The 27,526-nt window shown below is 41.3% G+C and overlaps 1 protein-coding gene across 2 annotated transcripts in view; it reads right to left on the minus strand.

Annotated features, from left to right (window-relative positions):
• Positions 1 to 898: 898 nt before the first annotated feature.
• The window catches only part of POLI (DNA polymerase iota), a 28,782-nt gene continuing 2,154 nt past the window's right edge, over positions 899 to 27,526 (minus strand). Inside the window, exons 1-10 of one of the 2 annotated variants that reach the window (XM_089497387.1) lie at positions 19,257 to 19,528; positions 16,218 to 16,343; positions 14,193 to 14,357; positions 12,506 to 12,658; positions 12,063 to 12,299; positions 10,429 to 10,607; positions 9,356 to 9,447; positions 5,407 to 5,540; positions 3,811 to 4,013; positions 899 to 3,350 (exon numbers count right to left, since the gene is read on the minus strand). In XM_089497387.1, coding sequence (XP_089353513.1) covers positions 2,634 to 3,350; positions 3,811 to 4,013; positions 5,407 to 5,540; positions 9,356 to 9,447; positions 10,429 to 10,607; positions 12,063 to 12,299; positions 12,506 to 12,658; positions 14,193 to 14,357; positions 16,218 to 16,343; positions 19,257 to 19,377 — 2,127 coding nt within the window. In that variant the 5' untranslated portion in view covers positions 19,378 to 19,528 and the 3' untranslated portion in view covers positions 899 to 2,633. Of the gene's footprint in view, positions 3,351 to 3,810; positions 4,014 to 5,406; positions 5,541 to 9,355; positions 9,448 to 10,428; positions 10,608 to 12,062; positions 12,300 to 12,505; positions 12,659 to 14,192; positions 14,358 to 16,217; positions 16,344 to 19,256; positions 19,529 to 27,526 lie in introns of those variants that run through there. The other variant, XM_089497391.1, reaches the window with a different exon arrangement.

Raw genomic sequence — 27,526 nt, forward strand, 5'->3', positions numbered from 1 at the left:
ACCTCTCATTTTTTCATGCATTAATTAGAACTAGAAATATTCAACATTTTACATTCTCTTTTGGGTGGGGAAGTATTCTGGTGAACATCACAGAGAGCAGGAACAGAGCCCATATTCTGATTTTCATTGTATCACTTCTGATGAGGCAGTGGCAACCAGGAGCTCCATCAGAAGGGCAGTGAATCTACTGTGGGGTTTATCCTAAATTTAAAAGAAACTTTTGGGGATAGCATTCAGCACCTTGGAATATTCTTTTTCAGTTGGGATTAAACCAGGAACAGATTCATCACTTCACTAACATGGAAGCCAGCTGTCATGTGTAAGGATAGACAAATCAGTTTTCAATTTTTCCAGGTTCCCCCCTTTCACAGTCCTTTGTGACATCTCTAGGGCAAGTTACAGACGTGTGTAAAGTATGTGCTCGGCATGTACTAGGGTTAGAAAGGGGCGTCCTTTCCGGATGCCCCTAACTCTAGTACGCGCGGAGTGTGTACAAAATGGCAGTACCCGTTCTACACGGGTGCCGCCATCTTGACGTCGCGGACACTTAGCATCCGCATGTTGCGTGGCGGAAATGATGCCGTGAGTGCACCATTAGCGACTTGTGGCGCCATTTCCACGCCGCAAGAGCAGCCCCGTTTTGGGGCTTTTTTGTTGCGTCCAGGAATCGCGCAGTTTGTCCACTGCGGTTCCTGGATGCAGCAACCAGCGGCGCCAGCAAACTGCCCTTTTTGGGCAGTCTGTAAAGCGCCTATATTAGTTCCTAATTTTAACAATAATAAAACCACATGAAAATGCATATGATTTTCATGCCTATGCCTTCTAATAAACACATTTTTGCAATCAAACTGCCCAATACATACATTTATTGCATTTTCCTTGTTATATTTGTACATCTCCTCCTGTAACAGTCACATTTCTCTGTGAATGTTTCCCCAATATATATATTGTTGAATGCTTCCTTTGTTGAGAAAAGTGCGCCACAAAATTCTGCAAAACATGTATATCAAAGGATAACTGCATTTCAGTTTTTATACAGATTCAGGAAGTGTAAATTCAGACCATTTTTATACAATAGTAATAAGAATAATAATCTGAATTAAATTCTTCCTCACTCCTGTGTTTGAAGACAGGGTAGCACATCCCCATTTGTTTCACCAAAACATCCACAAAAATCTTCCAGTGCATTATAACCTCGCACGTTCATTTTCTTTCATAATGAATAATGATGCTAATAATTGTAAATACTAATCATGTATAATGTTCTATCAGTCTTAAAGTCTCATCTTCTACTCATATCAAAGCTAAAGATATTAAACACCTCCCTTGTTGCACTCAGAAAGTAAAAGCTCTCCTTATAGCCAATATGTAAGAATGTAAGTGACAAATGGGAAGAACCAAGAGGCTTCTTACATGTTATCATGGGCATTCCAGGCAAGAATGGTGTAAATATGGTGTATTAACCATTTTTACATGGCAGATATCTGGTAATCACAATCTTTCCCATGATTACAAACATCCCAAGTAGAAACAGGATGTCATTAAAAATTCACTCCACTTTAAAATTATTTAAGGAGCAGAGGCTATAAGACTTTAGGCCTATTTCACACTCTAATGGGAAAAAGAGTTACATTTATCACTAAGACCTGGTAACCTTCTGACATGGTCAAGAACATATTTCACCAGATTTTAACACAACCTTGTTTGCAGCATAAATAATTCCCATTTTAAGAACAGATGCTGAAACAAGATTTGTTCAAGCTTGCCACCTCATAAGAGTGCAACTGGATCCAGATGTTCCCTGCACATATGTCAATTTATGTCAGGGCAGGCAGCCTTTTGGAAACTGGGGCCTGAATTCTCACACTGGAAGAAGGAAAGACAAAAGGCAAACGTTGGTGTGGAGGCAGCTCAAACTACCACACACTGTGGACTGTCCACCTCTGACCTATTCTATTTCCATGCATTCTCCATATCACATTCCTGTTTGGCTTTCTGTAGGTCAGAAAACTAGGTGCTGAAATATCTGTGCCTGAGGAAATGGTAGGAGAAATGCTTGGTGAGATTTTCTTCCCCCAAAAATCTCACCATTCTTCCCTTTACTAAATGTAAAGGGATTATCTTGTTTTTAGGAATTCCCTTACCTCAGGAAGATTTATGGCTGAGTTTTTATAGAGGGTGTGGGACTTCCCATGACAGGTGCAAATAGCATTTCTAAGTTGGATTTGTGCAGCCCTCCAAATACTGTTGGACTACAACTCCCAGCAGCCCTAGTCAACATAGACAAAGGGAAAAATACTGGGAAATGCAATTCAGTAATGTTTGGAAGGCTGCACAATTCCCACTATTACTTTTAATAAATAAAGCCCTGCCATGTTGAAGAGGCCATACGAGTTGGAAGGCTAAACACAGAACCTCTAGGATCTTTATCAATGTAGGGAGGTATTGTTCACTTTTTAAAAACACTTCGATGCATAAAAAACTGAATCTTTTCTCCAATCTGCTATCTGAAATGGTGCCGTCCTAGAACTTGGCCATACAGTTTTGCTGAATGTGTAGGCTACCTCTCAGTTTCAAGGTATCTAGTCTCAGAGGTGTTGCATCTATATCTTTGTATCAAGTATGCATGGTAATCATTTTGGTTTAAAGTATCTTAATAAACTGTTAGGCTGTGGTGGTGAAGGCAGACTTTTCTTTTTCATTTTAAGCTTGTCATGGGTTTTGCTCAACCGCATTTTGGAAACAGGAGTCTGACACTTCCACTCCTCCAATAGTTCTTTCTGCATCTCTTCAGGCAACTCAGAAAATGTCTTGGGATCAATAGTTGGAGGAAGAACAAGTTCTGGACCTTCCTTCCCACCTCCGTCACAGAAGACTTTGTTATTTGACTGTTTCTGCCCTTCTGGAACACAAGCATAGAAATGAGATGTCTGAGATGGAACTGGGGACAAGTTTTTAGCATCCACAGATTCTGTATAATCAGTGACTGATATGTTTTCTGCAGCCTCATGGGCACTGAGGCTTATTCTGTCTTCTGTTTTGTCCAGTAGTTCTTCCATCCTGGCAGGCAATGTCTTGTGTAAAAGAGTTACTGCAGTATCTCCTTCTCCCTTCTGAGCATTTATAATTTCCTCTTTTATTTCTTCTGGAAGCTGATTAAAGACATCATAGTCAATATCAGCTGGAAGTACATGAAGAGGAACTTCATGAATGTCAGGCTGTTTTGAGAGGCTCAATGTCTCTTGAGGAGCCTGTATATTTCTTATGTTTCTTGCCTCTGATAAAACTTCATCAGGTTTCACCTGATCTTCTAGAAATGCATGTTCTACAGCATTCACATTCTCCATTTTCTGCAACACAAATGATACAATGCTATGTGCATAATGAAAAGATAGGTAGTAGGAATTTGTCAACTGGCTGTAATGGCAAACTTCTGCCTCCAAGCTGAATCTATTTCTTCTCCATACGGCAACATAATAGTACCACCTTGCAAACCAATTTACAGATGCTAGCAGTTCACAAACACCTTTACCTGACTACAGAAGCTGCTAATCCATAAAAACATTTATTAGCAAGCTTGCCTATACATACGTATTTTACTCATTTATAGAAATTCCTCATTGGCTGTCTGGATCAACTTCTGATTCTTCTGCTACTAGTACTTTTTAATTTAATGAATGGAAATGAGACAACTATGTATTCAAACTGATAGCCTTTTAATTGTTCTACTTGGGTCAACTAATAGACACATTCGTCAAAAATTATTTGTCTGTAAAACAAGTAAAGAAAAATACAAACCACCGAACTTACATAAATAAGCTTTCCACAGCTTGAAGAAGGTGATGGGCGAGTTAAATAAAACCCAATAGACTCCTTGGTAGAAGCAGGAACATCCTTGAGGTTGGAGAAGCAAACATTCAGAAGGGTCAGATGAAATGGAGCCTTCACATTTATCATTTTATGGAACAGTTTCATAAGGATGGCAACCAAGTGGGTCTTGATGCTGGCATCATCTGGATACAAATATTTAAATTAAAGAGAAAGAGGAAAATTCAAGTGTACCAATCTCACAGTGCCAGGAAACTGAATAAAGGGTACAGAGTAGACAATGGGCTGAAAAAAATGGAACATAAAGCAAGGGTTGAGGAAACGGATAAGAAAGAGAAAGAGATGACTCAAGAAATTAAGGGTATAGCCAAACTGTAGAAATAAATGAATGAATTAGGCTATTGCTACGCTGTAGAAATAAAGCAATTTGATACCTCTTTAACTGTCATGGGTGAATACTGGAATTTATAATTTCATGTTGCATCAGTGCTCTCTGACAGACCAGGAGAAATACTTTACCAAGCCACAAATTCCAGGATTCCACAGGATGAACCCATGGCAGTTAAAGTGGTATCACTGCTTTATTTCTGCAGTGCAGCAATGGCCAAATTTATTCTGTCTTTGGGGCATATGATCTTGGCTCACTGAATGCAAACCAGTTGTGGATCTTTAACTCTAGGTGACAAAACTGTACCTGCAATACTGAATACTAGCCAATTTTTTAAAATCTCAGTTAAAAACTTATTTCCTAAAGCTTCAGAAAATCCAGTTTTATTTTACTTTCAAATTTTGAATATTCAGATTATATGTTTTTTGATATCTTGTTTTCATAATTGAATTATATTAGATTTTTACATTTGTATTAGTCCTTTCCTTTCCCTTCCTTCCTTCTTTATGCATTCATATGCCTTTGGTGGCATGGCCTTGATAACCTAAAGTTCTCAGATCTCATTTGATCTTGGAAGCTAAGCAGGGTCAACCCTAGTTAATAGTTGGATGGGAGAGCAGCAATGAATACCTGGTGCTCTAGGCTACATTCCTGAGGAAGGAATTGGCAAAGCCACCTCTGAGTATTCCTTGTCTAAGAAAACCCTGTGAAATTAATGGGGTCACCATAAGTCAACAGGCAACATGAAGGCACATACATACACACTCATGCTTTTGGTAATAATAATAATAATAATAATAATAATAATAATAATAATAATAATAATAATACGTTTTATTTATAAACCGCTATTCCAAATAGATCATAGCGGTGTACAAGAAATTCAGTATACAATACAATATAAAAATACAATGGACAATATACAATACATATATTGTATTGTATATAAGAATGTTGTCTTCCAGGCGAGGCCTGTTGTTGCTGGCCTGCCTCTCTCCCCCTCAAGATGGTGGTCGGAAGGAGGGCTCTTTTTCTTTCAGGCCAGGCCTCTCTCCCCCTCAAGATGGTGGTCGGAAGGAGGGCTCTCTTTTTTTTTTAGGACTTTGCATTTTTTCCAGTACAGTGCTATGTACACTAAAGGCAATATATACATTTATAATAACAACAACAGTGTCACAAAGGCAGATTACCTGTTCCAATTCTCTGAACCACATGAGATGGAATAGGACATTGACGGCTCTCTCGGTTAAACCATTTATTGGTAAGCGTAAACTGGCGAAGAGTCAATCTTATTGTATGTGGCTTTCTCCCATCTTTGGATAACCTGACAAAAACAAGAGAAAGTTGACAGAGAGTGATATACAAATACTTTGCAAATATTACAGTCTGACCTAGCTGAAGAGAGATGCATAGTCTTCCGTAATTAGGAAAACTAATCGACATCAAGCCTGTATATAGCATTGCAGGGGTTTCAGCTTTTTCAGCCATGTGGTCTTAGTAACTTTTAAAACACTATAAAAGCAAGCAGCATATTGCACGGGTATGAGGAAAATATGGAGGATTAGGAGCCAGTGTTACAGTATATTAAAAGTGTTTTTAACTAACATGTTCAGAACCAGTGTTGCCAACAAGCCTCGGAGATAATTCCCGGAAATGCTTGTCCAAAACCCGCTGAATCCCCTCACATCACACTGAATTTTCAGTCACAATTCCCAGAAAATTCCCATAATGTTAAAATGGCGGATGTTTTGCAAATAAACGTAAATATAATTGAATAAAAATAATTGTAACTTATTTCAACTCTCAAAATCACCATTGAACCAAACAAAGAATCTTTCAGTCCTTTTAAGATATTTATTTTGACATGAAGGGGGTCCAGAAAGCTTTGTGCCAAATAGAAATGTGTTCGGATGCAACCGCACTGCAGAAATAAATCCAGTTTGACACCCTTTTAATTGCCATGGCTCAGTGCTAGGGAATCCTGGGAATTCTAGTTTTCTGAGACATTTAACCTTCTCTCTCAGCAAACTCTGGTGTGACAACAAACTACAATTCCCAGGATTTCATAGCACTGGGCCATGGCAGTAAAAACAGTATGAAACTGGATTGTCTCTGGAGTCTGGAGTGAAGATGCAGCCTGAGTTGGGTCCAAGACACACAGAAGAAATAAACCAGTTTAAGACTGCTTTAACTGCCCTGGCTCAGTGCTAGAGAACCCTGGGAATTGTAGTTTTGTGAGAAAGAGCTCTGGTGCCACAATGAACTACAATTCCCATGCATCTGAGGAAATACGCTTAAGTCTAGGAAAGCTCATGCTGCCAACTTTTCTTTCAGTGAGTCTCAAAGGTGCTACAAGATCTCTCTATCATCATCACCATTATTATTATTATCATTATTATCATTATCAAATCCAAATGCAGCTTAAGAACTGGACTTAAATTGGCAACACTGAATCCTGTAGACTCATTCTCTGGGGCTGTGATATGGAAGTGTGCAGGCAATTCCCTTGTTCAACCAGGGAATCCTGGGAATTGTAGTTTGTTGTGACATGAGACACTGCTTTTACCGGCAGCCAGGGCTCCATGCATGAAATTCTGGGCTTGGTGGTTTGTTGTGCCCAGAATCCCATCATTGCAGGGAGCCTTGCAGTTAGAAGCAGTGCCAAACTGGATTATTTCTGCAGTATGGATGGCAATGGAAAAGAGAACGAAAAAGAGAGCCACAAAACAAACTTCTTGGAAGACAGAGCAGGGATGCCAACTTACCAGGTGCTCTGCCCATGCTCAGAGGCATATTTAATCACTAACACACACACACAGTCTCAGGGACATCACATTCACATCACACAACTAACTAGTAGGGCAGCCCATGGAAGGGAGGGAAGATGGAGATAAACACATCCCTGATTATTCTACCCAGGTGCTCTGCCCATGCTCAGAAGCACCTTTCCACCTCTTTTTCTCCTCCATTCTTCTACTTTTTCCCTACTAGATTTTCCTCCCATCGACCCAAATGGTCCTCCTCACAGTACAACAACAACCCTGAGAGGTAGGCTTGGGGCACTCTGCCCAAGCTCAGGAATTCAGAAATTCAAATGTCACTCTCAGGCACACACAGTAGTCCCAACATCAACCCATGATACCATTATCAACTATTGCCTTTGTGATTGTGTGCCTTAAAACTTATGGCTTACTTGGAAATTCAAGGCAATTGGGATTAAGCCAGCCAAATCCCTCACTCCTCCTGGGCAACACTTTGTGCCTGGGTTGGTTGCTTGCCCAATGCCTGCCTCTCTCTCTCTCCAGCAGCCGCTTTGCCTGGAGCGGAGCCTGAATGCCTGAGGGGGGGGGCAATCAATCACTGTCCTCCTCTCTCTCTGATTGGCTGAAAAAACTGTTAGTGTGATTCCAGAGTTGGTTGGTTTGCTCTTTGCTCCGTTCTGAACTTCTGGCTCTCAAAGGGAGTCGTTGGAGAGAGAGAGAGTGTGTGTTTTTTCTTCAGCCCTCTTTCTGATTGGCTGAAACTGTTACAATCCAAAGGGTTGGTTGCATGCTGCAGGCAGCTTTCAGGCTGGAGCTGAAAGTCGCCGAAAATGCACTGAAATAGAGGAGGGCACGGAAATCACACGAAAAGCTCTGAAAAGTCACCGTTTTCGTGTGAAAGTCGCGAAATTGGCAACACTGTTCAGAACTGGCCTTAACTCTTTAGAAAAAGCAACAGCAGGGGAGTAACATCCCTCGTCAGACTGAGACAGCAATTTGATGAAAGTGCAACTTCCTCCCATGTCTCCCCTACCCCCAGTGATAATCACATCTATCCATGACACTCTTATTTCAGGGGCAGATAGCTTTGGGAGTAATCTTTGACATACAGAAAGTACTGGGAAAAGGTTAAGTCCCACTTTCCTTGTGGCATCATCTCATTATAACTCACAAGCCCTGCTCTGGGGTTGCTGTTGATAAGAAGGTGGTGTGGCCATTTCTAAGGACATTAATGAGAACAATTTTAATTATAGGCTGGCCTGTTGATTGAGAGAGAGCTTCTCTAACACAATGAATCCATACCTGTAATTCTTATAAACCCTGGCCAGCAAGGCCAGTGGTCATGGATTATGAGAAATGTAGTTTAAATATTTAGAGAGAAACCATGTCCTAGGAGGCTGTTTTAGAAGGCCTGGTTTGAAACTTTACAGTCTGTCAACACTAACTTTGTACAGAAGGGGTGGACAACTTTCCAGTGGTAGGTTATCAGACAACACTCATCCCAACCAGAGCTGGGATGAGTGTTTCAGCCACATGGCTGAAAAAGCTGAAACCCCTGCAGTGCTATATACAGCCCACACCACTGAATCTCTGTGATTTTGTACAGTACACACTTCTATACAATACAGCCTTGCAGACTGTCAGGTCAGAGCATCTTCTCCCCTTTCTGGAAAGGAAGGGCTAAATCATGTGTCACCACTGGTTCAATGTGAAGGTGATAGAGTTGTACATTGTAATGGCACAGAGTGGGGGCAGCAGGGGAAACAGAAACAGCAAGTCAAGAGCATGTGTTGCCAATCCTTCTAGTACAGCAAAAATGGCATCGAGTTCATGGCTAGCAGGTGGACAATCTACACTGAATAAGGATGATAAATTAGAGGGAAGGAACAGTGTAAAGCAGGGAAGATGGCAGAGGAATTAACTGAGACAGTAAATAGAAGTAGTAATATCACAATATTGCCAGGCCAACTGTATGTAAGGAAAAGAATAAAGCTTAATAGCTCCAGAAGAAACTTTGGTCAACAAATGGCACTAAAATACTTTTTAAAAATATAAAGCAAAGATTATTATATTTGTGCTTATTCCCAAATACATATGAATTGAATACATACTCAGTTGCCAGCAACAGAAGTGCCTAAATACCTTCAAAGACCAGATCCAATTCAATCTTGGAATCTAACCAGGATAAGGCCTAGTTTGTACTGGGAAGGAAGACTGCCAGGAAATATCAGGTGCTGAAGGCTGTATTTCAGAAGAAGGCAATGGCAAACCATGCCTAACAAAATCCTGTGAAATTCATGGGGCCAGCGTAAGTCAACAGGTGACTTAAAGATACATATTTACTACCTTAAATTTAGCAATAATAGTTATTATCTACCTGTACAAAAGGTTGGTGAGTAGTTCTTCGATTTTCTTTTTCACTTCTGCTTCAGAAGAGCACTTTTTAAAGGAGTCCTCCTCACTCAGGGACTGCAATAGATAGATAGATAGATAGATAGATAGATAGATAGAACAAAGTATGTTACAAATGAAACAATTAAATGCAAATCTATAAGGGAAGAAGGAAATCTCTTACCCACATATTCTTCTTTAGTTGGGTTTTCTACTCTAACACACTGCATCCCCGAGAGTTACCCTGTTAAATCACATTTGAAATATTGCACTGGATTGGCCAAAGGTAATTTTATGATGAATCACCTGTCCTTATTCAAACATCATCAAAATATCTGACTATGTGATGGATGAGGTTCATGTGGGAGCAAGCTATATCTACTGTTTGAAAATATATGAGACCACACGAATGCATGTTTGCACATAACACAGTCCTATGGGATCCCTACCTGTGAAACCAGGTATAGAAAATAACATTTCAATTGTATAATGTAAAGTAAAGAAACCCAGCTGCCAAGAAGCAAATATGCCTCTTTGGGTATATGCCCAGTGTAGTTTGTTCATTACACTAAACTAGAGAACAAGAAAATGTGGGGGATAGAGTTGTTTTGTGGTCCTCAATCCTCCCATACACCCCAGATGGCCTTTTTGCTGGCAAAAAAGTTAATTGCCTCTAATGGAGGTTTCCAAGAGTGGCAATTTACCTCTTCAAAATTTTCAAAGCCAGAACTTTCAGAGATTTGGAATAGTGGTTGATAGTCCATGTGGCTTTTAAAGGCAGAATATTGACCCTTGGATCTGGAACAGTTGCCCATTCCAATACTAGGCCAATGAAAGATTGTTGAGAAATGATGTATAGAAGAGAGAGAGAGAGAGAGAGAGAGAGAGAGAGAGAGAGAGAGAGCACCCAGAGCTTACTTTTTTGTACTACATTTCCCAGACTCTCCAAACCAGCATTGCCAGTGGCTGGGGACTATGGGAGTTTCAGTCCAAAGAAAGAAACCTTTTCAAAGTTTCCAAATAACTCATTATCTGGAGAAGCTGTGTTTTCATATATACCTGAGGAAGTCCTGATGGTGTGACTAGGGAGTCATCTTCTCCCCTGCTGAGTTTCTGGATATGCTGTGTTGCTGAAATGCCTAGCTCTCTTTCTAGCATCGCAGCTGAACACAACTGGAGATCACACACAGTACTAAGTCCCAGTTTCATGAGACGTTTTGCAGTTTTAAAACCAATACCTGCACAAGGAAGGGAAAAACTCTGATAATATAAGCAGCTCCCAACACAACTGAGACTAAGAAACGAACCTGCCTCTTTCTGTGAGTGACACACTGGACTCAGAAAAGCCTATGTTCAATGCCATGCTCTGTTATGAAGTGCAGATGTGCACACTGTCAGTAGGGTGAGGATTTATATCACACAAGTAGGAGCTAAAATGCATCCATCTCCCTCAAAGACAATTGTTCTGTTCTGGAACTGAGTGTAGTTCCAGGCCTCTCTAAGACTTCACTTGGTGCTGACCACTGACACATATTACTGCTATAAGATCAATAAAGTTTATCTTATAGTAGTAACATGTGTAAGTGGTCATAAAAGTGATGCAATAGATGGCAAATAGCAGATAAGCATTAAAGTCCTTTCACTGATGGAGTGCAGCATCCCCTCAGAGTCAATGATAGAACTGAACACCTAAACAATGAATTCTACCCAGGTTCTCCCTGACCAGCAATCTAATTCCCCATGGCTGGCTATGAGATCTCTGGGCTGGGCCATATCTTGCCAAGATGAGGCTGACAGGGTCACAAGGGTCCTATAGTAGAAAAACAAACAAAATCAAGGTGCACAAGTGAGGACCATCCCTCCCATTCACCCATAGCTATAAGAACTTTGCAAACAGATTAGTAAGATATGAAAATGCATTCCTCCCAACAATTTACACCCTTCCTAGTTTTCTCCAGACTTAAACTGTCAGGCTAATTAAAAATATTAAAGAAAGTCACTAACAAATATTAACCTATACTATACTACTGGAGAGCTGTTAATTTTGGCCATGATGCTAAGAAGGACTTGAAAACCTGTCTGCCTCATGGAAGAGGCTCAACTCATTACATGTATGCTATTCAGTTCCTCAACTTCCCACAGAGGAAGAGAAAACTTTTCTTGCATACCAAGGCATAAAATATCTCTGCTGTGCTGAAAAAGAACAAGTGATGGGAAGATTTTAGCGAAGCCACTACTAGTCAGGTTAGACCAGGATTAAGCAAATACAGCAAAGCTGAGGGTCAATTTTCTTTCCGTGAGACCCCCTAGGAGGCACTTGAACTGCTAAAAATGCCCCTCAACCCACCCCCAAAAGAAACAAAACAAAACAATGTTGCCAGAAGTCCATATCTGGTTTTCAAAAAATATGTATGTTTATGTTAAACAAAGCAAGCTTATTTAAAAGATTTCCAGAAAAGGCAATTCATTTATTTTGGAGACCAGAAAAAGGATAGGTGCGAGACACTTTCCTGTGTTCCAGGAAGAAAGAATGGGAAAAAGAACTTGTGTGCATGCTGTGTGCCATCCAGTCATTTCCGACTTATGGTGACCCTACCTAGAATTCCCTCCAGATATTCCTGTGCTCTTCTTCTTACAATGAAAAATAAACTCAGATGCATCCCAAACTGAGGCATAATTTCCTTCCAACTTACCAGGCACTTTTTGTATGTGGTCAAGGCTGACCATCAGGTCTTGGTGGCTCTCAGGCAACAAAACAGTTTGCTGGTTTGGTTTAAAAGTCCCAGACACCAACTTGGCAAGTAATTTATTGGATGCCACTCCCGCACAGCCTGTAAGGCCCAGCCTGTGGTACATGGCTTCTCTTAATTCCGCTGCAATCTGGGATCCCACAGCTAATCGTATATGTGCTGGATCTTCAAAACTGACAGCTGTGAAACAGAGAGCAACTTGAAAAGTTCTTTCTAGTATAGATCATCTTATCTTGGCACACAAGAACACACAAAATACATTCTATTACTTAGAAGAAGTGGCCTTCACAATTCAGAATAACATGAATAAAATAAAACTCATATAGGAAACAACTGCTAGGTGATTTGGATTGCCAGTTTGACATTTTGTCCAAAAAGATACTTACTCTGCTTATTATATATGTGACCAGAGAAAGTGATTTTAGAAAAAGCATCTTTCTTCCATTGTTCTAGTTTCAAATCTACCATCCTAGTGATGTCCACAAAATTTTCATCAAATCCAAGTCTTTCGACCAGTGGAGTAAATTCTTCCAGTAATTCTGTGAAAACAAACAAATACCAAGGCACACAGCTGAGTTCATGTAGTAACTGACCACAGTAAGGTGAATGTTCTAGACATCAAAACAACTTTTCATGTATCACCCTCATATATCTTTCCCATTCATCTTCTGGTGCAACACTATGCCCATGAATTGCACCTCACAAGAAAAAATCCTGATGGGTTGTGCCCCACTGCAATCTGATTGCAGCAACAAGATGCAATTGTATGGAAAAGGTTAATCTAGCCACTGGAACAACAGCAATGAGAGCAATTACAGGGTTGCAATTCTATTTCTATTCTGGAAATAAGCACTGCCGACCACAATAGGCCTTACTTCTGAGTTCTATCTAGTATAGATTATCTCTGTATCTGAGTAAACAAGTTGGCTTAGGACTGCACCGTGAAACAAAATTTTGTAGTCTAGCTCACTACAGTAGTGATGTTCATATTTCCTACTAAGGGACAGAGAGAGAATGTTCCATTTTCAGGCATCCACTGAGAAACTCTAGACATCTGTGATGGAATCTTTTTAAGGTAGTGGAAGACCAACTTTCCTTCAAGTAGTCACCGGAGTTCAAACCGAAAGCCTCTTTTCTATCTCTGGATCTGCATGCAGGTGTTCCTGGTTTGCAAGCTACTGAACTGCACATGATAACATTAATATCAGATTTGGACTGACACAACCTATCCAAGCTTGATATAGGGAATCTCCTGGAGAGGCAGCACCATAATAGGACTTCCTGTCCAGCTAGCCTTGCCTTGCCCGCTTGTCTTAATGTGGTCTTCTGACTTCTGGCTTATTTCTCAATTCTGCCTCCTGGTTTGTCTGTTGCCTTTAACTACTGCCTTTATCTCTGCATCACCTCTGACTGATGCCAACAACCCAGCATTTCCAGAACTCAGACTTCATGGAAACTTTCCTACTAATCCTAATATGATCATCAAAGATCAGATGATTAATCGTTTTTTTGGATATCTGGTCCTGGCATCAGATACACAGATTTAAACACAGATCCTAAAAGGTGGACTTTACAGTTCAGCAGCTTCACAGCCAATAGGCCCAAACTAGAATGAGGGGAGAAAGTACAAAAACTGTATCACAAAGCAGTTTATAATTAAAATCTATGCTGAGGTATAATGGCTTGGATCCTACAGTAAGTCAAATTATGGAAAGTCTCAGAAAGAAAATTTCCCATCCTCTCCTAAACAGGAAGCTGTTTATACCAGGTTTATACCATACTATTTGTTCATCTGACTCAGTATTGCCTACACAGATAACTCTCCAGTTCTCAGGATAAAGGCATCATATACTGCCAGCTCTTTTTAACTTGAGATGTCAGGGGCTGAACTTGGTGCCTTCTGCATGCCAAGTATGCGTTCCACCACTGAGTTAGGTTACTCTCCATGAGGAAACTGTGGCATGTACCTGTGACTGAGCCCCTGGGACAGAAATGGCTATAAATACAGATGAAGAAAATAAGGAAGAAACTCTTTCCTCATTATAACATTATTTTAAAAGGCTGAGGCAATACCTGTAACCTTATAAGATATTTGCCTATACTTTGTCAAGTCTTCTCCATTAACCAGCACCAGGTCTGGGCACTTTTCTTTTGCTTCTTTCACAGACATGAGTTTTTTGACCCCAAAGCTTCTGGCTTCATAATTACAGGTGACAACCACATATTTCTGCTGTACACCTGGAAGAGACAAATATGCCACCAAAAGAGGAGAAAATTGTTTATAGAATTTCTCACATTCTGAAATCTCTTTCAACATATCCACAGATGTAACATTTATACATGTACTGCCACACTGTGCATGCTTGTCCAATGATAATCCCAATGTGTTCAAACCACTTTAGTTTTGGGATGTCACTTAAATATTGTTTTAGTCACCAGTAGCTAGTTGCCCACATGTTAGTGGGGCACTGAATCCACTTCATGTCTTAATCAAGCTTTCAAAGAAATGTTTATGGTACTGAAACCTATTCAATTCGTAAACAAGTTTAGCATCTTGGATCATGGTATAGTGGTTTGAGTGTTGGACTATGACTCTAGAGACCAAGATTAAATTCCCAGTTTGGCCATGAAACCCACTGGGTGACCTTGGGCACATCACTCTCTCTCAGCCTCAGGCGGAAGGCAATGGCAAACCTTCTTTACTTTGAACAAATCTTGACAAGAAAACCCCATGTTGCCTTAAATGAGAAATGCCTTACAAGCAGGAAAAGAGATTCCACCTCAACATTAGGAGGAACGTCCTGACAGTAAGGGCTGTTCGACAGTGGAACAAACTCCCTTGGAGCGTAGTGGAATCTCCCTCCTTGGAAGTTTTTAAACAGAGGCTGGATGGCCATCTGTTGAGTATGCTTTGATTTAGATTTCCTGCATGGCAGGGGGTTGGACTGGATGGCCCTTGCGGTCTCTTCCAGCTCTATGATTCTATGATTCACACAACTCCTTCTTTAAAGCTAGCCAAAACCAGAAATTTCTGGAGTAGACAGCCCTTCTAACAATCAAAAGTCCACTTGTATAGAGAGTGCAGACTGCAATTCCAGGACTGAATAACCAACCCCTGAAGAAGGTCAATTGGTGATAAGGCTAAAACATATTGGGCTTCTTAAAAAATAAAAGTTTTTGACCATCACATAACACAAGGGACTATGGCTGCATTCGCACTGCAGAAATAATCCTGTTTGATGCCACTTTAACTGCCATAGCTCATTGCTGTGGAATTCTGGGATTTCTAGTTTTTTGTGGCACTGGAGCTATCTGATAGGGAAGGTTAAAGGTCTCACAAAACTAAAATTTTCAGAATTCCATAGCATTGAGCCATGGCAGTTAAAGTGGTGTCAGACCAGGTTATTTCTGTAGTGTAGAGGCAACCTTTGTCTCCTTTTATTCACCACTAGGAGAGCACAGCAATTCCTTGAGCTTGAGACTGGACCACTGTAACACCCAATCAACCCTGACACCAGCAGCATAAGCGATCCAAGATCTGTTTGGTGTATACAGCAAGCCTACTCTTCTGGTGTCAAAAATATTAAGAAAATGTAAATGTCTGCTATAAATGAGATGCAAAGTGGAGTGCAAAGATAAACAAGACCATCTTCTTGTGCACAGCAAAAAGTGAAAAGATCACATCTTTGTTCTAATAAATGAAAGCCAACAAACTAGCAAAGCAGATGGTGTTATCTTGATAATGTTCCAACTACATGGGTTGCACTGGAAGGGAGCTAGATATAATTTAGGAAGAATTTAAAACGTCAGGAATAATTTTGTGATGTTAAGAGTTGTCTAATATCTAATCATGGAATAGACCACCTGTTCGAGTGCTGGACTCTCCTTCATTGGAGAGTTTTAAGCAGAGGTTGGATGGTCATCTTTCATGAAGGCTTTGGCTGTGGATTCGTGAACTGGCAGGGAGTTGTACTAGATGGTCCTTGTGAGTACCTTCTAACTCTATTATTATTCTTCAAGAAAAAGAGAAGTTACAGGTGCAGTCTTGCTACTGATGTATCCCTTGGAAGCATATTCAACAACAAAATGTAAGATTACCTAAAGGTTTGCCTCTTAATTCAGGATTGAAGATCATTTCCACCTGTGCATAAAAACAGTCCAAATCCAGATGCACAATGATTCTGTTCTGAGAGCTTCCTGTTGACATCCATTTGCCAGAACAAGCTGCAAAGAAAGGTGACAGTTCAGAAGACTCATTTTTTGTATTATTTTGGTGTAAATGAAACATATTAACTTGTTGGATGTGATTAGGATTGCCACTGCTGTATATCTGGTGCTTTTCTTAACAGCATTTTTCATAGTGGTGTAGTTGTTGGACTATGACACTGGCGACCAGGGTTTGATTTCTGTGGGCTCAACAATGGAAACCAAATGAAGAACCTTGGGGGAGTCACACACGCTCAACCCCCTAAAAACCCAGTACAATACTATACACCATAGTGTCACCGTAAGTCAGAAATGGCTTGAAGACACACAAGAACAACAGTTATGCTATAGATGTATAGAAAAAGGAAGATCTTGCTTGCACGGAGATCCGTTGTAGCAAAAATTTCTTCCAGCTAAATTTCAATGTGTCAAACTGTCATTCAAGGGCACATAAACAAAGGAAGCATGCAGCAGTCAGGGATGCAAAGTTTACAAACCAACTCAAAGACCGGATAAGCAGCTCTTTTGAACTGTAGCTCCCAGAAGCTGTTGGCTGAGAGCTGGAATTCCAAAGAGTTCACTTAGCCAAGCTTGATTTCCACTAAAGCCTTGCACAACTGGCTGATCACCAACAGTGACTTAACTGACTCTTGGGCATAATACTGTACAGCAAATTGATGCTCTCCACTCCAGTTTTACACTTGCTTTGTTACACACAATTTCCATGAAAGTATTCTAGCAGACAAGAAAAACCACAATCAAGCACTAGTTTTCTTGTTATGGGGTTGGGTTTATGGCTTGTTTTAGCCATAGTGGTGTAAGTATCAGACTCTGTTTCAGGGAGAAGAAGACTGAAATTCTTCCTCAGCCATGGAAACCCACTGGGTGACTGTGGACAAGTCACAGTCTCTCAGCCTCAGAGGTGGGCAATGACAGACCCCTCTGAACAAATCTTGCCAAGAAAACCCTGTGATAGAGTCACCTTAGGATTGCCCTACATCAGAATAAACTTGAAGGCACACAACAATTAGGGGTTGTTGTGTTTTTTTAAAGATAGATAGATATTATTTTCAGTTTAGCACCAGAGTGTGAATGAATACAAAACACAGCAAGATTGGATCTTATTGATTCATCCCACTTAGTTGATCCATACAGTAAATTGTTCAAAGATCTATCAACACATAAGTAAATCTCACTGATTCAAAGAGTCTTCCCTAGCCAGACTGACAAAAGGATTTTAATTCAAATGCATTTTGTTAGCAGAAACACACAACAAACACACACACACATTCCTTCCTATGGAGTATAACATAATCCAGCAGTGGGCAGCTGTTGTGTGGTTGGAACCCAATTTTCATTCCTTCACCAGGTCACTGTCACACCTTTTAAAAAATGTCTACACCACCCCTCCATGAGCCAAAACCACCGAAAAGCAGTGATTTAACATAATATTTTGTTTTTATTTTTGTTAATTAGTGGGGCTGTGGGCTTTGGGGATCTTTAGGGACCTCCGTTTGGGTCTCTACTATTAAGCCAGGGCCATTAAAGTGGTCTCAGATTATTTCCGCAGCATGTTCTGGACAAAAATCAGCAAAAAAAGACAAATAAAAAGGTCTGGGGGCAAATCAAGCTTGTACTCTTACTGGAAGCCTAAATGATTGAAATGAAGCTATGTACTTATCTATTTGAAATGTTAATGTTGGGTAGCGTGGAAGACAGTAGGAAGAGTTATGTATGTATTATGTATTTTATTTATGTATTCTATTGTAACCTGCCTTTATCCTTCTGGAAAGGTGGGATATAAATAAAATCTATTATTATTATTATAAGAGAGGATGAGGAGATTAAAGATGGATTTGTTTAACATAGGAAGCCACAACCCTGAATTTGCAAGACCTGAGCAGGGCTGCTAATGTCCTGGAGGTCTCTCATTTATAGGGCTGCCATAAATCAAAGCAAACTTGACAGCACAAATTAAAAAAACTTGTAGTGCCGTTGCAAGGGAAGAGGAGGAAGCAGACAAAACCAGAATGAATGTGGCTGCACAGTATGGCCTAGTGGAGACCAGTGTTCAAATCGCTGTTAGGTCATGGAAACTCACTGGTGATTTTGGGCAAGTCACACTCTCTCAGCCCCAGAGGATGGCCATGGCAAACACTCTGATGAAACTTACCAAGAGAACCCCGTAATAGGTTCTCCTTAGGGTCGCCATGTGTGGGAAATTATTAAGACACACAATACAAAACAATAACAACCAGATACAACCCGAGTCCCCTTATTCTCACACATCTGTCCCTAGTTTACCCTACAGCCCTAAACGCTCTAAAGGCAGGGTGACAAGATATCCTCACCGCAAAGGAGGACAAGGCACCACAAAATGTAGGACACTCAAGAAAAAAAGGAAGGACATTGCCACATATGCACTCTTATAAATATTAATTCATGCTTCTTAGTGCACTGCAAAAATAATCCAGTTTGACACCACTTTAGCTCAAGGCTAGGGAATCCTGGGAACTGTAGTTCTGTGAGACATTGAGCCTTCTCTGTCAGAGAGCGCTCTGGTGCCACAACAGACTACAATTCCCAGGATTCCCTAGCACTGAGCCAGGGCACTTAAAGCGGTCTCAAACTGGATTATTTCTGCAGTGCTGATGTAGCCTCGAGTGGCTCAATGCTAGGGAATCCTGGGAGCTGTAGTTTTGTGAGACATTTAGCCTTCTCTGCCAGAGTGGGGAAATGGAGGACTTGTCCTGGAAAAGAAGGACATCTGCTCAACCTGCTGAAAGAAAACAGAAAGTAGGGACATGAATGCTTTTTCTAGACCCACACAAACACACTCCCTCCCTCCCTCCCATGATACAGCCATAAGCCTCATCCCAATGGGGGAGCCTTGCGAGAGGCTCCATCTTGGGGAATTGCTTTATTATTTACATGAGGCTTTCCCCTCAGGAGAGGGAAGGCCATGAAGAAGATGAAGCCCAGGTTCTCTGTCGGGGACTGGGAGAAGCCAAGCCCCTTCTTCTTCCTCCTCGTCTCCCTCAGAGTCCTCCATTTTGGGCCGCCCTTTGCAACAAGCCCAGCCTCCTCCAAGGCGGAGCGACCTGGCCTAAAAGGACCCTCAGGCGGCCCAAAACACACTGCAGAAGTAATCCAGTGTGAGACCGCTTTAACTGTCCTGGCTCAATGCTAGGGAATCCTGGAAACTGTAATTTTGTGAGACGTTTAGCCTTCTCTGTCAGAGAGAGAGAGAGAGAGAGAGAGAGAGAGCTCTGGTGCCACTATAAACTACAGTTCCCAGGATTCCCTAGCACTGAGCTAGGGGCAGTTAAAGTGGTCTCAAACTGGTTTGTTTCTGCAGTGTGTTGTGGACCTGAGAGAGGAGGAGAAAGCTAACTGAAGCTACATCAGCACTGCAGAAATAATCCATTTTTAGACCACTTTAACTGCCTTGGCCCAAGTCCAGGGAATCCTGGGACCTGTAGTTTGTGGCACCAGAGCTTCTCTGGTCAGCTATGGCTCTGGCGCAGCAATAAACTGAAATTCCCAGGATAGCCTAGCATTGAGGTCCAAAACACACTTCAGGAATAATCCAGTGTGGTGTTGTGTTTTAAGTGTTGGACTATGACTCTGGTGCCCAGGGTTGGAATCCCAGTTTGGCCACAGAAATCCCACTGGGTGGCCTTGGGCAAGTCACACTCTCTCAGCCTCAGGGAAAGGCTATGGCGAACCTCCTCTGAACAACTCTTTCCAAGAAAACCCCATGATAGATTCACCTTACAGTCATCATAAGTCAGAAACGACTTGAAGGCACACAACAACTACAAGGCCTTACAGAACTTAGTTGGGCTCACTTATGAATAAGCGCACCGACACTGAGCTGTGCTTGTGGGGATTCCAGTCTAGGGTTTTGTGATATATTTAATCTTTCTCTTGTCAGGGGGCTCTGGTGTCCCACTAAACCACAAATCAGAATCAATCCGAACTTAAAGTGCCTACATCTAATCCGCACTGCAGAATTAATGCAGTTTGGTACCACTTTCATGGCAACAGCTCCATGCTATGCAATCCTGGAATTTGTAGTTGTGGCACCAGAGCTTTCTGACAAGAAGGCCAAATAACTCACAAAACTATAGAATTCCATAGCATTGAGCCATGGCAGTTAAAGTGGTATCAAATTAGCTCACACTTTGTAAACCACTTAGTATGTTGGTAAGCGGTATAGAAATGTACTTGCTATTGCTATTATTTCTGCAGTGTAGATTAGACTCTTGGATGAGCCAAAGGCTCTCAGCCACAGGAAACCCTTTGATATGTTTGCCTTCTGTGTGTGTTGTGTGCCTTCAAGTTGTTTCCAACTTACAGTGACCCTAAGGAGACTCTGACATGGGGTTTTCTTGGCAAGATTTGTTCAGAGGAGGTTTGCCATTGCTTTCCCCTGAGGCTGAGAGGTGTGACTTGGCTAAGGTCACCCTTAGGGTTGCCATAAGTCTGAAATGACTTGTAGGCACACAAAAACAACAAGAATGAATGAGAAACCTTCTAAGAACCCCAGTCACCAACTGCCCTGGTCAGGTCTTTCAAATTCATGCTTTCTGCATTGAATCAATCCACCTGTAACACAGTCTCTCTCTTTTCCTACTTTACCAAGAATTTTTGTCTTTTCCTACGAGTCCCATCTTCTCATGATATAACCAAAGGACCAAAGCCTCGGCTTAGTCATCTTCACTTCTAGTGAGAGTTTAGGCTTGATTTGTTCCAAGACATTATGGCTGATACAAAAGGGTGTGTGATTTTGTGAAGGTGACATTGTGATGCATTTGTCCTTATTTTCTATAACCTTCCCCAACCTAGTGTCCTCCATATGTGTTGAACTGCAGTTCCCATCGTCCCTAGGTTTGGTGGCAAAACAATAACGTCAAAGAAGAGTCTGGTTGGGATGAATCAGACCAGATCCATCTGGCCTTCTTTTTCCAACAGTAAACAAGCCAAAGGTCCTGGGAGTTTGCAAAGGTGAAGTATTGCAATCCCCACCTTTATTTTGAATACAAATTTGACGTAAATACATATCATTATCATTGTTAGTGCTAATAATGTTGTCCTATGCCCTCTCGGTGGAAATGCATGCTGTTGCATTCACCAGAGTTTGTTACTAGAAAGCCAGAAGTACGTGGCACTTTGCCATAATTAAGTGGGTTTTGGGTTCCAGTTTGGGCACTTGGTCTCCAAAAGGTTCAAGTCATTCCCAACATATGGCGATCCTAAGGTGAACTTATCACAAGGTTTTCTTGGCAAGAGTTGTTCAGAGGGGTTTGCTCTCAGGCTGAAAGAGTGTAACTTGCCCAAAGTCATCCAGTGGCTTTCCATGGCCGAGCAGGGATTTGAACCCAAGCCTTCAGAGTTGTACTCCAACAATGCACAAATCATCATATCATGGTGGCTCTCAACATTATCATCAGTATCTACATATTCCTTTGAGGAATTCTAGTAGGGTCCTCGTGACATAAAAATACAGTTATAAGTAATTGGAGTGAGGTGCTGCCAGAATTCATGATAAATCTTGTGGGAAAAGAATTTTAGTGCAATTTGAATGGAATGTGTCTTTTTCATCATAATGCATGACATTTGTACTCTTAGGCCAGCATCCTGTTAGTAACATAACTGTACATACAACTTACAGGTTACATAACTGGGGCTGGCACACAACTTCATTGTTGCAACAGCTCCACTGGCTGCCATTTCATTTCCAGGCACAATTCAAACACTGATGATGACCTTTGGAGCTCTATAACCCTTGGGTCCCGGCTGTTTGAAAAACTGTTTTTCTCTTTATGAGCTCTTCTCAGGTTTGTCTGCTGGGAACAAAGGAGAAGGCCTTCTTAGTGATGGCTCACAGACTTTGTAACTCCTTCTCTAGGGAGGCTGGGATGGTTCCCTCACTGCTCTCTTAAAGTCAAGTAAAAAAAATTGCTCTCAGGATTTTTTAGCAACTCATTGGAGTTGTGTCCACTTGCAGAAGTAATCCAGGCTGACACCACTTTAACTGCCATGGCTAAATGCTATGTGATTCTGGGGACTGTGGTTTGTTGCGGCACCAGAGTTAGTGGTGTCAAACCAGATTATTTCTGAAGTGTGGACACAACCTAAATCACAAAGTTGCTACAAGATTCCCTTTGCATTCAGTTAAAGCAGGATTGCCTAGAGGAGCATCCTAGCTTTGAAATGGTAGAAGACTGGGGGGGAGGGGGGATTAGCCATCCAGGACATTTGGGGGAGGGGGGCAGAAACACACAAACCATACATGTATGTGTGTTTACACACACACACACACACGTAGGATGCCATAGGCTGAGGTCAACTCAGGGGCAGTTTACAACAACAAATGTATATGTGGCCCTCAAACACCCTTTTGGGGACATGGGGGCACGTTGTGGGTCATTTCTGGGTCCCTGGAGGGCATTTGGGGCATTTCGAGGGGGAAAGAGCTCATCATGGTGGAAATGTTCAACATAAACACCCCTTAAAGATACTTGGGGAGGCATTTTGGAGCCATATTTTTGACACATTGGTCAGAGGGCCACACCCTCACATTGTCCTGGGAAGCAAATCCTTTTTTTAACCCCCAAATGGGCCCAAGTTTGGAGACAGGAGGTCATGATTTTGGGCCTTCCTGGACCCTAGAGAGCATTTTGAGACAGTTTCTTTTCTTTTCTTGCAAAATTTCAGTTTGACCTCTAATGCGTCCAAGATGGGGCTCCAAATGTGGCAGAAATGCCATCCACATCCTCGAGAGATCATTTTCGGGCAATTGGCAGCATTTTTTGACACCCAAGGGCCACAATAACAACCCTGGGGATACATGTGCCCAACGGTCTACAGTTTCTCACCCCTGTTCTAGATGGAGAAGCTGAAATAATAAAAAGCCTGATGTAGTGCAGGCTTACTCAGAAGTAGTTTCCAGTGGATTCTACCAGATATTGTTGTCTGGTAAGAGTATGCAAATTGACACTGGACGCAAAATGTTGGCACATATCTTCACACTGTTGCATTCCAGTATAAGAGAAAGAGGGGCACATTTTCATTTTTAAAAACAACAACAACAACATCAGGTACAATGCGACCCTCCCCAACTCCCATTTTATTTATGTATTATGTTATTTATTTTATTCTTTTATTTGTTAAAATATTTCTATCCAGCCCAATATCTGAGGACCTCAGGGTGGTGTACAATTAAATCAGTTTAGGAACATAAATAATTTTAAAATTGTTATTTATCACTTAGAATAAAACAATTGAAAACTAGTTAAAGCCATTTAAAATAAGCACGTTTGCAAATCAGATGGGTTGCAAAAACCACAACCCAAAAAGGATGTCCATGCTCTAATCATTTTGATATTTTTACCCCTTTTTTGACATTTCCATGCTGGATGTGGTCCACAGCTGACATAGGAGAATGAAGCACATAGTTTTTCTTTTTTTCAAAAAAGGACTGAAAATGGTTGGGTTTCCCCCTTCTGTTTCCATTTCCCTCCAGGATTTGCTTCATTTGACACACTAGAATATGATAAACACTGAAAACTTAACAAGACTTGTTAGACTGTGGTGTTTTTATGTCATTTAACCCACACACTCAAACTTTTGCATAACTATGAAGTCTGCAAGTATGTAGAAACCTCTGCCTTATTTCTGAGGATGTCTATTTTTGCTTCTAAACTGTCAGGCTTAAAAAATAACATTTGGAGTTACTGGGAATGATGCACTTAAAAGCATGCTTTCGAGAAAAGCTGTTGATGCGGGTGGGAACTGAAAAGGCAGCGTGCTTCAGCCTAACAGTGGCCCACTGGATGTTGCTGGACTGCAACTCCCATCAGTCCTTGCCAGCATTATCAGTGGTGAAGGATAATGGGAGCTGCAGTCCAGCTACATCTGCCTGGCATGCACAAGTTGTCTATCTTTGCTTTAGGATCATTCACATTCTGCTATGAGGGAGACATCTGTACTAAGGATGGGAATCATGCAGCCCTCCAGGTGTTCATAGACTCATAGAGTTGTAGAGTTGGAAGAGACCACAAGGGCCATCCAGTCCAATCCCGTCATGCAGGAAATCTCAATCAAAGCATCCCCAACAGATGGCCATCCAGCCTCTGTTTAAAGACCTCCAAGGAAGGAGACTCCACTACACTCCGATGAAGGAGTGTGTTCCACTGTTGTATAGCCCTTACTGTCAGGAAGTTCCTCCTAATGTTGAGGTGGAATCTCTTCTCCTGTAGCTTGCATCCATTGCTCCAAGTCCTAGTCTCTGGAGCAGCAGAAAACAAGCTTGCTCCCTCCTCAATATGACATTCCTTCAAATATTTAAACAAGGCTATCATAACACCCCTTAACCTTGTCTTCTCCAGGCTACACATCCCCAGCTCCCTAAGTCATTCCTCATAGGGCATGGTTTCCAGGCCCTTCACCATTGTCCCAGTCTCACTAACAAGCATAACCAATGGTGAGGAATGATTGGGAGAAGTAGTACCGCAACATCTGGAAAGATGTATTACTCGCGTTCCAGAATATATATGATGTTACAATGCTCCGGACCTACATATTACAGTTCGCAAAATTTCCCCAGCTAGTATAGGCAGCCTCTATAAGTTTTAATCCTGTGAATTAATCAACTTTTCCCTATCCTTATCTCTGTTACATACTCATGGATTTGAATTTTTTGAGAAGAGATTTTGGAGGGGTTCCAGGAAGGGACTCTTAGGGCTATAGTCCAAAAAGGAAGGACTTAGTTCCTGTGTGAAACTCTAAGTGAAGGAGTTTTATTAAAGAGATAGGGATTTGGTTTCAGCCCGAGAAGGTTCTGCTACGTCCAGAGAGGGACAGTTAAGAAACTAAAAGAAACTAAAGATAAGGACGGTGTGAGGGTCCTTGAAAAAAGTTTGTTAATTACAGGAGAGAGTGAGGGGAAGTTAATTAAATCTGTAACTGAATGAAACTAAGAAAATAACACTTGAATGTAACAAATATATGCAACATCTCATTAAGCAAAGATACTGTAAGAACCTTCTTTGTATAGTTGAAGGCTTTCATGGCCGGCCTCCATAGTTTTTTGTGGGTTTTTCGGGCTATGTGGCCATGTTCTAGAAGAATTTCCTCCTGATGTTTCGCCAGCATCTGGCCCGAAAAACCCGCAAAAAACTTCTTTGTATAAATAAAAGTTTATTACTGTGTTCAAGAGAAACACGCCTGGAACTGGAATATATCCCATGCTACTAATAGTTCAACCAGCTTTAATAAATAAAGCAAGTCCTCATATAATTTGGAACAGCAATGGGATAAAAAGGCCCAGAGTGCTGTCATCAAAAGAATATAGAGTTTAAAATACAAGTGGTCGTCGTCACAACAGACATGTACTTTCAAGCCTTGTCCCTGGTGAACGTGGACTACAGCTTTAACACAGTCAGAAAAACAGAAACCGAAAGTTCACAACCACCAGCATTTTAACTGACTTTAAAAACTTGTGTGCCTTCATTTCCGACTTATGGCAACCCTAAGGCAAACCTATAACTTGTTTTTCTCAGCTAGATTTGTTCAGAGGAGCTTTGCTTTTGCCTTCTTCTGAAGCTGAGAGTGTGTGACTTGCCCAAGGCCATCCAGTGGCTTTCCACAGCTGAGTGATGATTCGAACCCTGGCCTACAGAGTCCTGGTATGATACTCAAAGCACTACACCATGCTGGCTCTCATAACTTACCATAAAGAAAGATACTTGTATTTATTTTCGTGGTCACTTTCCACAACTATTGAATTGTGGAATTTTAGCTGGAGAGATGACTTTAAAACAGTTTATTCAAGGAAATAGCAAAAAGACAGTAGTCACTGCAAAATCCTTCAAACTAAAATATAATGACTAGAACTCTAGAAAATATAATAGCAAATAGAATATAATGACTAAAAAACTAGAAAATGCAGTATGGGGGGAGGGAAGACAAAATGAGAGCATGGCTCCTCCAATAAGAATTTTACTTCCTCCATGAAATTTCTTTCAATCCTCAAATTTCCAGCTTTGCAGAGTGAGTCACTGAAAATAGCTTGCAGGTAGGAGCCTTCAATTGGCTGGATTTGCATTCCTTTGGTAACTCTGCTTGTTGTGGCGCGCCTTCAAGTCATTTCTGATTTATGGTGGTCCCAAAGAAAAACTATAATGGGGCTTTCTTGGCAAAATTTGTTCAGAGCAGCTTTGTTATTGCCCTCCTCTGAGGCTGAGAGTGTGTGATATAGTCAAGGTCACCCAGTGGGTTTCTGTGGCTGACCAGGGATTTGAACCCTGGTCTCCTGGAGTCCCAATCCAACACTCAAACCACTACATTATACACCAGTGATGGTGAACCTTTTAGAGGCCGAGTGCCCAAACTGCAACCCAAAACCCACTTATTTATTGCAAAGTGCCATGTCCCTCTGGCTTTCTAGTAACAAACTCTGTGCTGGGGCGACGGCACATGTGCCCATAGAGAGGGCTCTGAGTGCCACCTCTGGCATGTGTGCCATAGGTTCGCCATCACTGCTATACACTGTCTCTCTTGGTAACTTTTCTTGGGATGCCTACTTTTATTTCTAAACCCTCAACTGAAGTTTTAAGTTAAAACAATATTTGAAATTTGGGGATTGAGGAAAATTTGGGAAGGGCAGAATTCTTATTTGGGGGCAGTGCTCTCATTTCCTCCCCCATCCCATACCTAATCACCTGTTGATATCTTACATTTTGGGGCAACTTTCTTCAACTGCCAGAGGTGTTAGTCTGCAACTCCCATCGTCCTCAGCAAAGCCACATTGCCACATTCATGGGGGTCTTGTGCCCCTAACCCCAGCGAATGTGGAGGGGCAAGTGTATACCTTTAAATTACAATCCCATACAAGCGCACCATAAATGTATGTACACGTGCATGCATTTTCATGTGGCTGAAGAGAAAATTTGGTAAAAGGTGATGCTTTAAAAATAAAATTTTAAAATAACACTTTAAAAAAAACAATTTAATTTTTTAATTTAATTTTAATTGTTTTTATTTGAAATTTAATTTTTTTTAAAAAACACCAAAGGGCCAAGGCTACCACAGCCTGTTTCCCATCCAAAAGCAGAGGTTTGAGGAGCAGTTGAGGAACCTTCCCTAGTAAGGTGTCACCTGGTGCGGTCGGTCTGCAACCCGTTACTGATGCC

The sequence above is a fragment of the Sceloporus occidentalis genome, unplaced genomic scaffold, assembly GCF_023333645.1.
Source record: "Sceloporus occidentalis isolate IW3139 unplaced genomic scaffold, rSceOcc1.0.p SCAF_1, whole genome shotgun sequence".
NCBI lineage: Eukaryota > Metazoa > Chordata > Lepidosauria > Squamata > Phrynosomatidae > Sceloporus > Sceloporus occidentalis.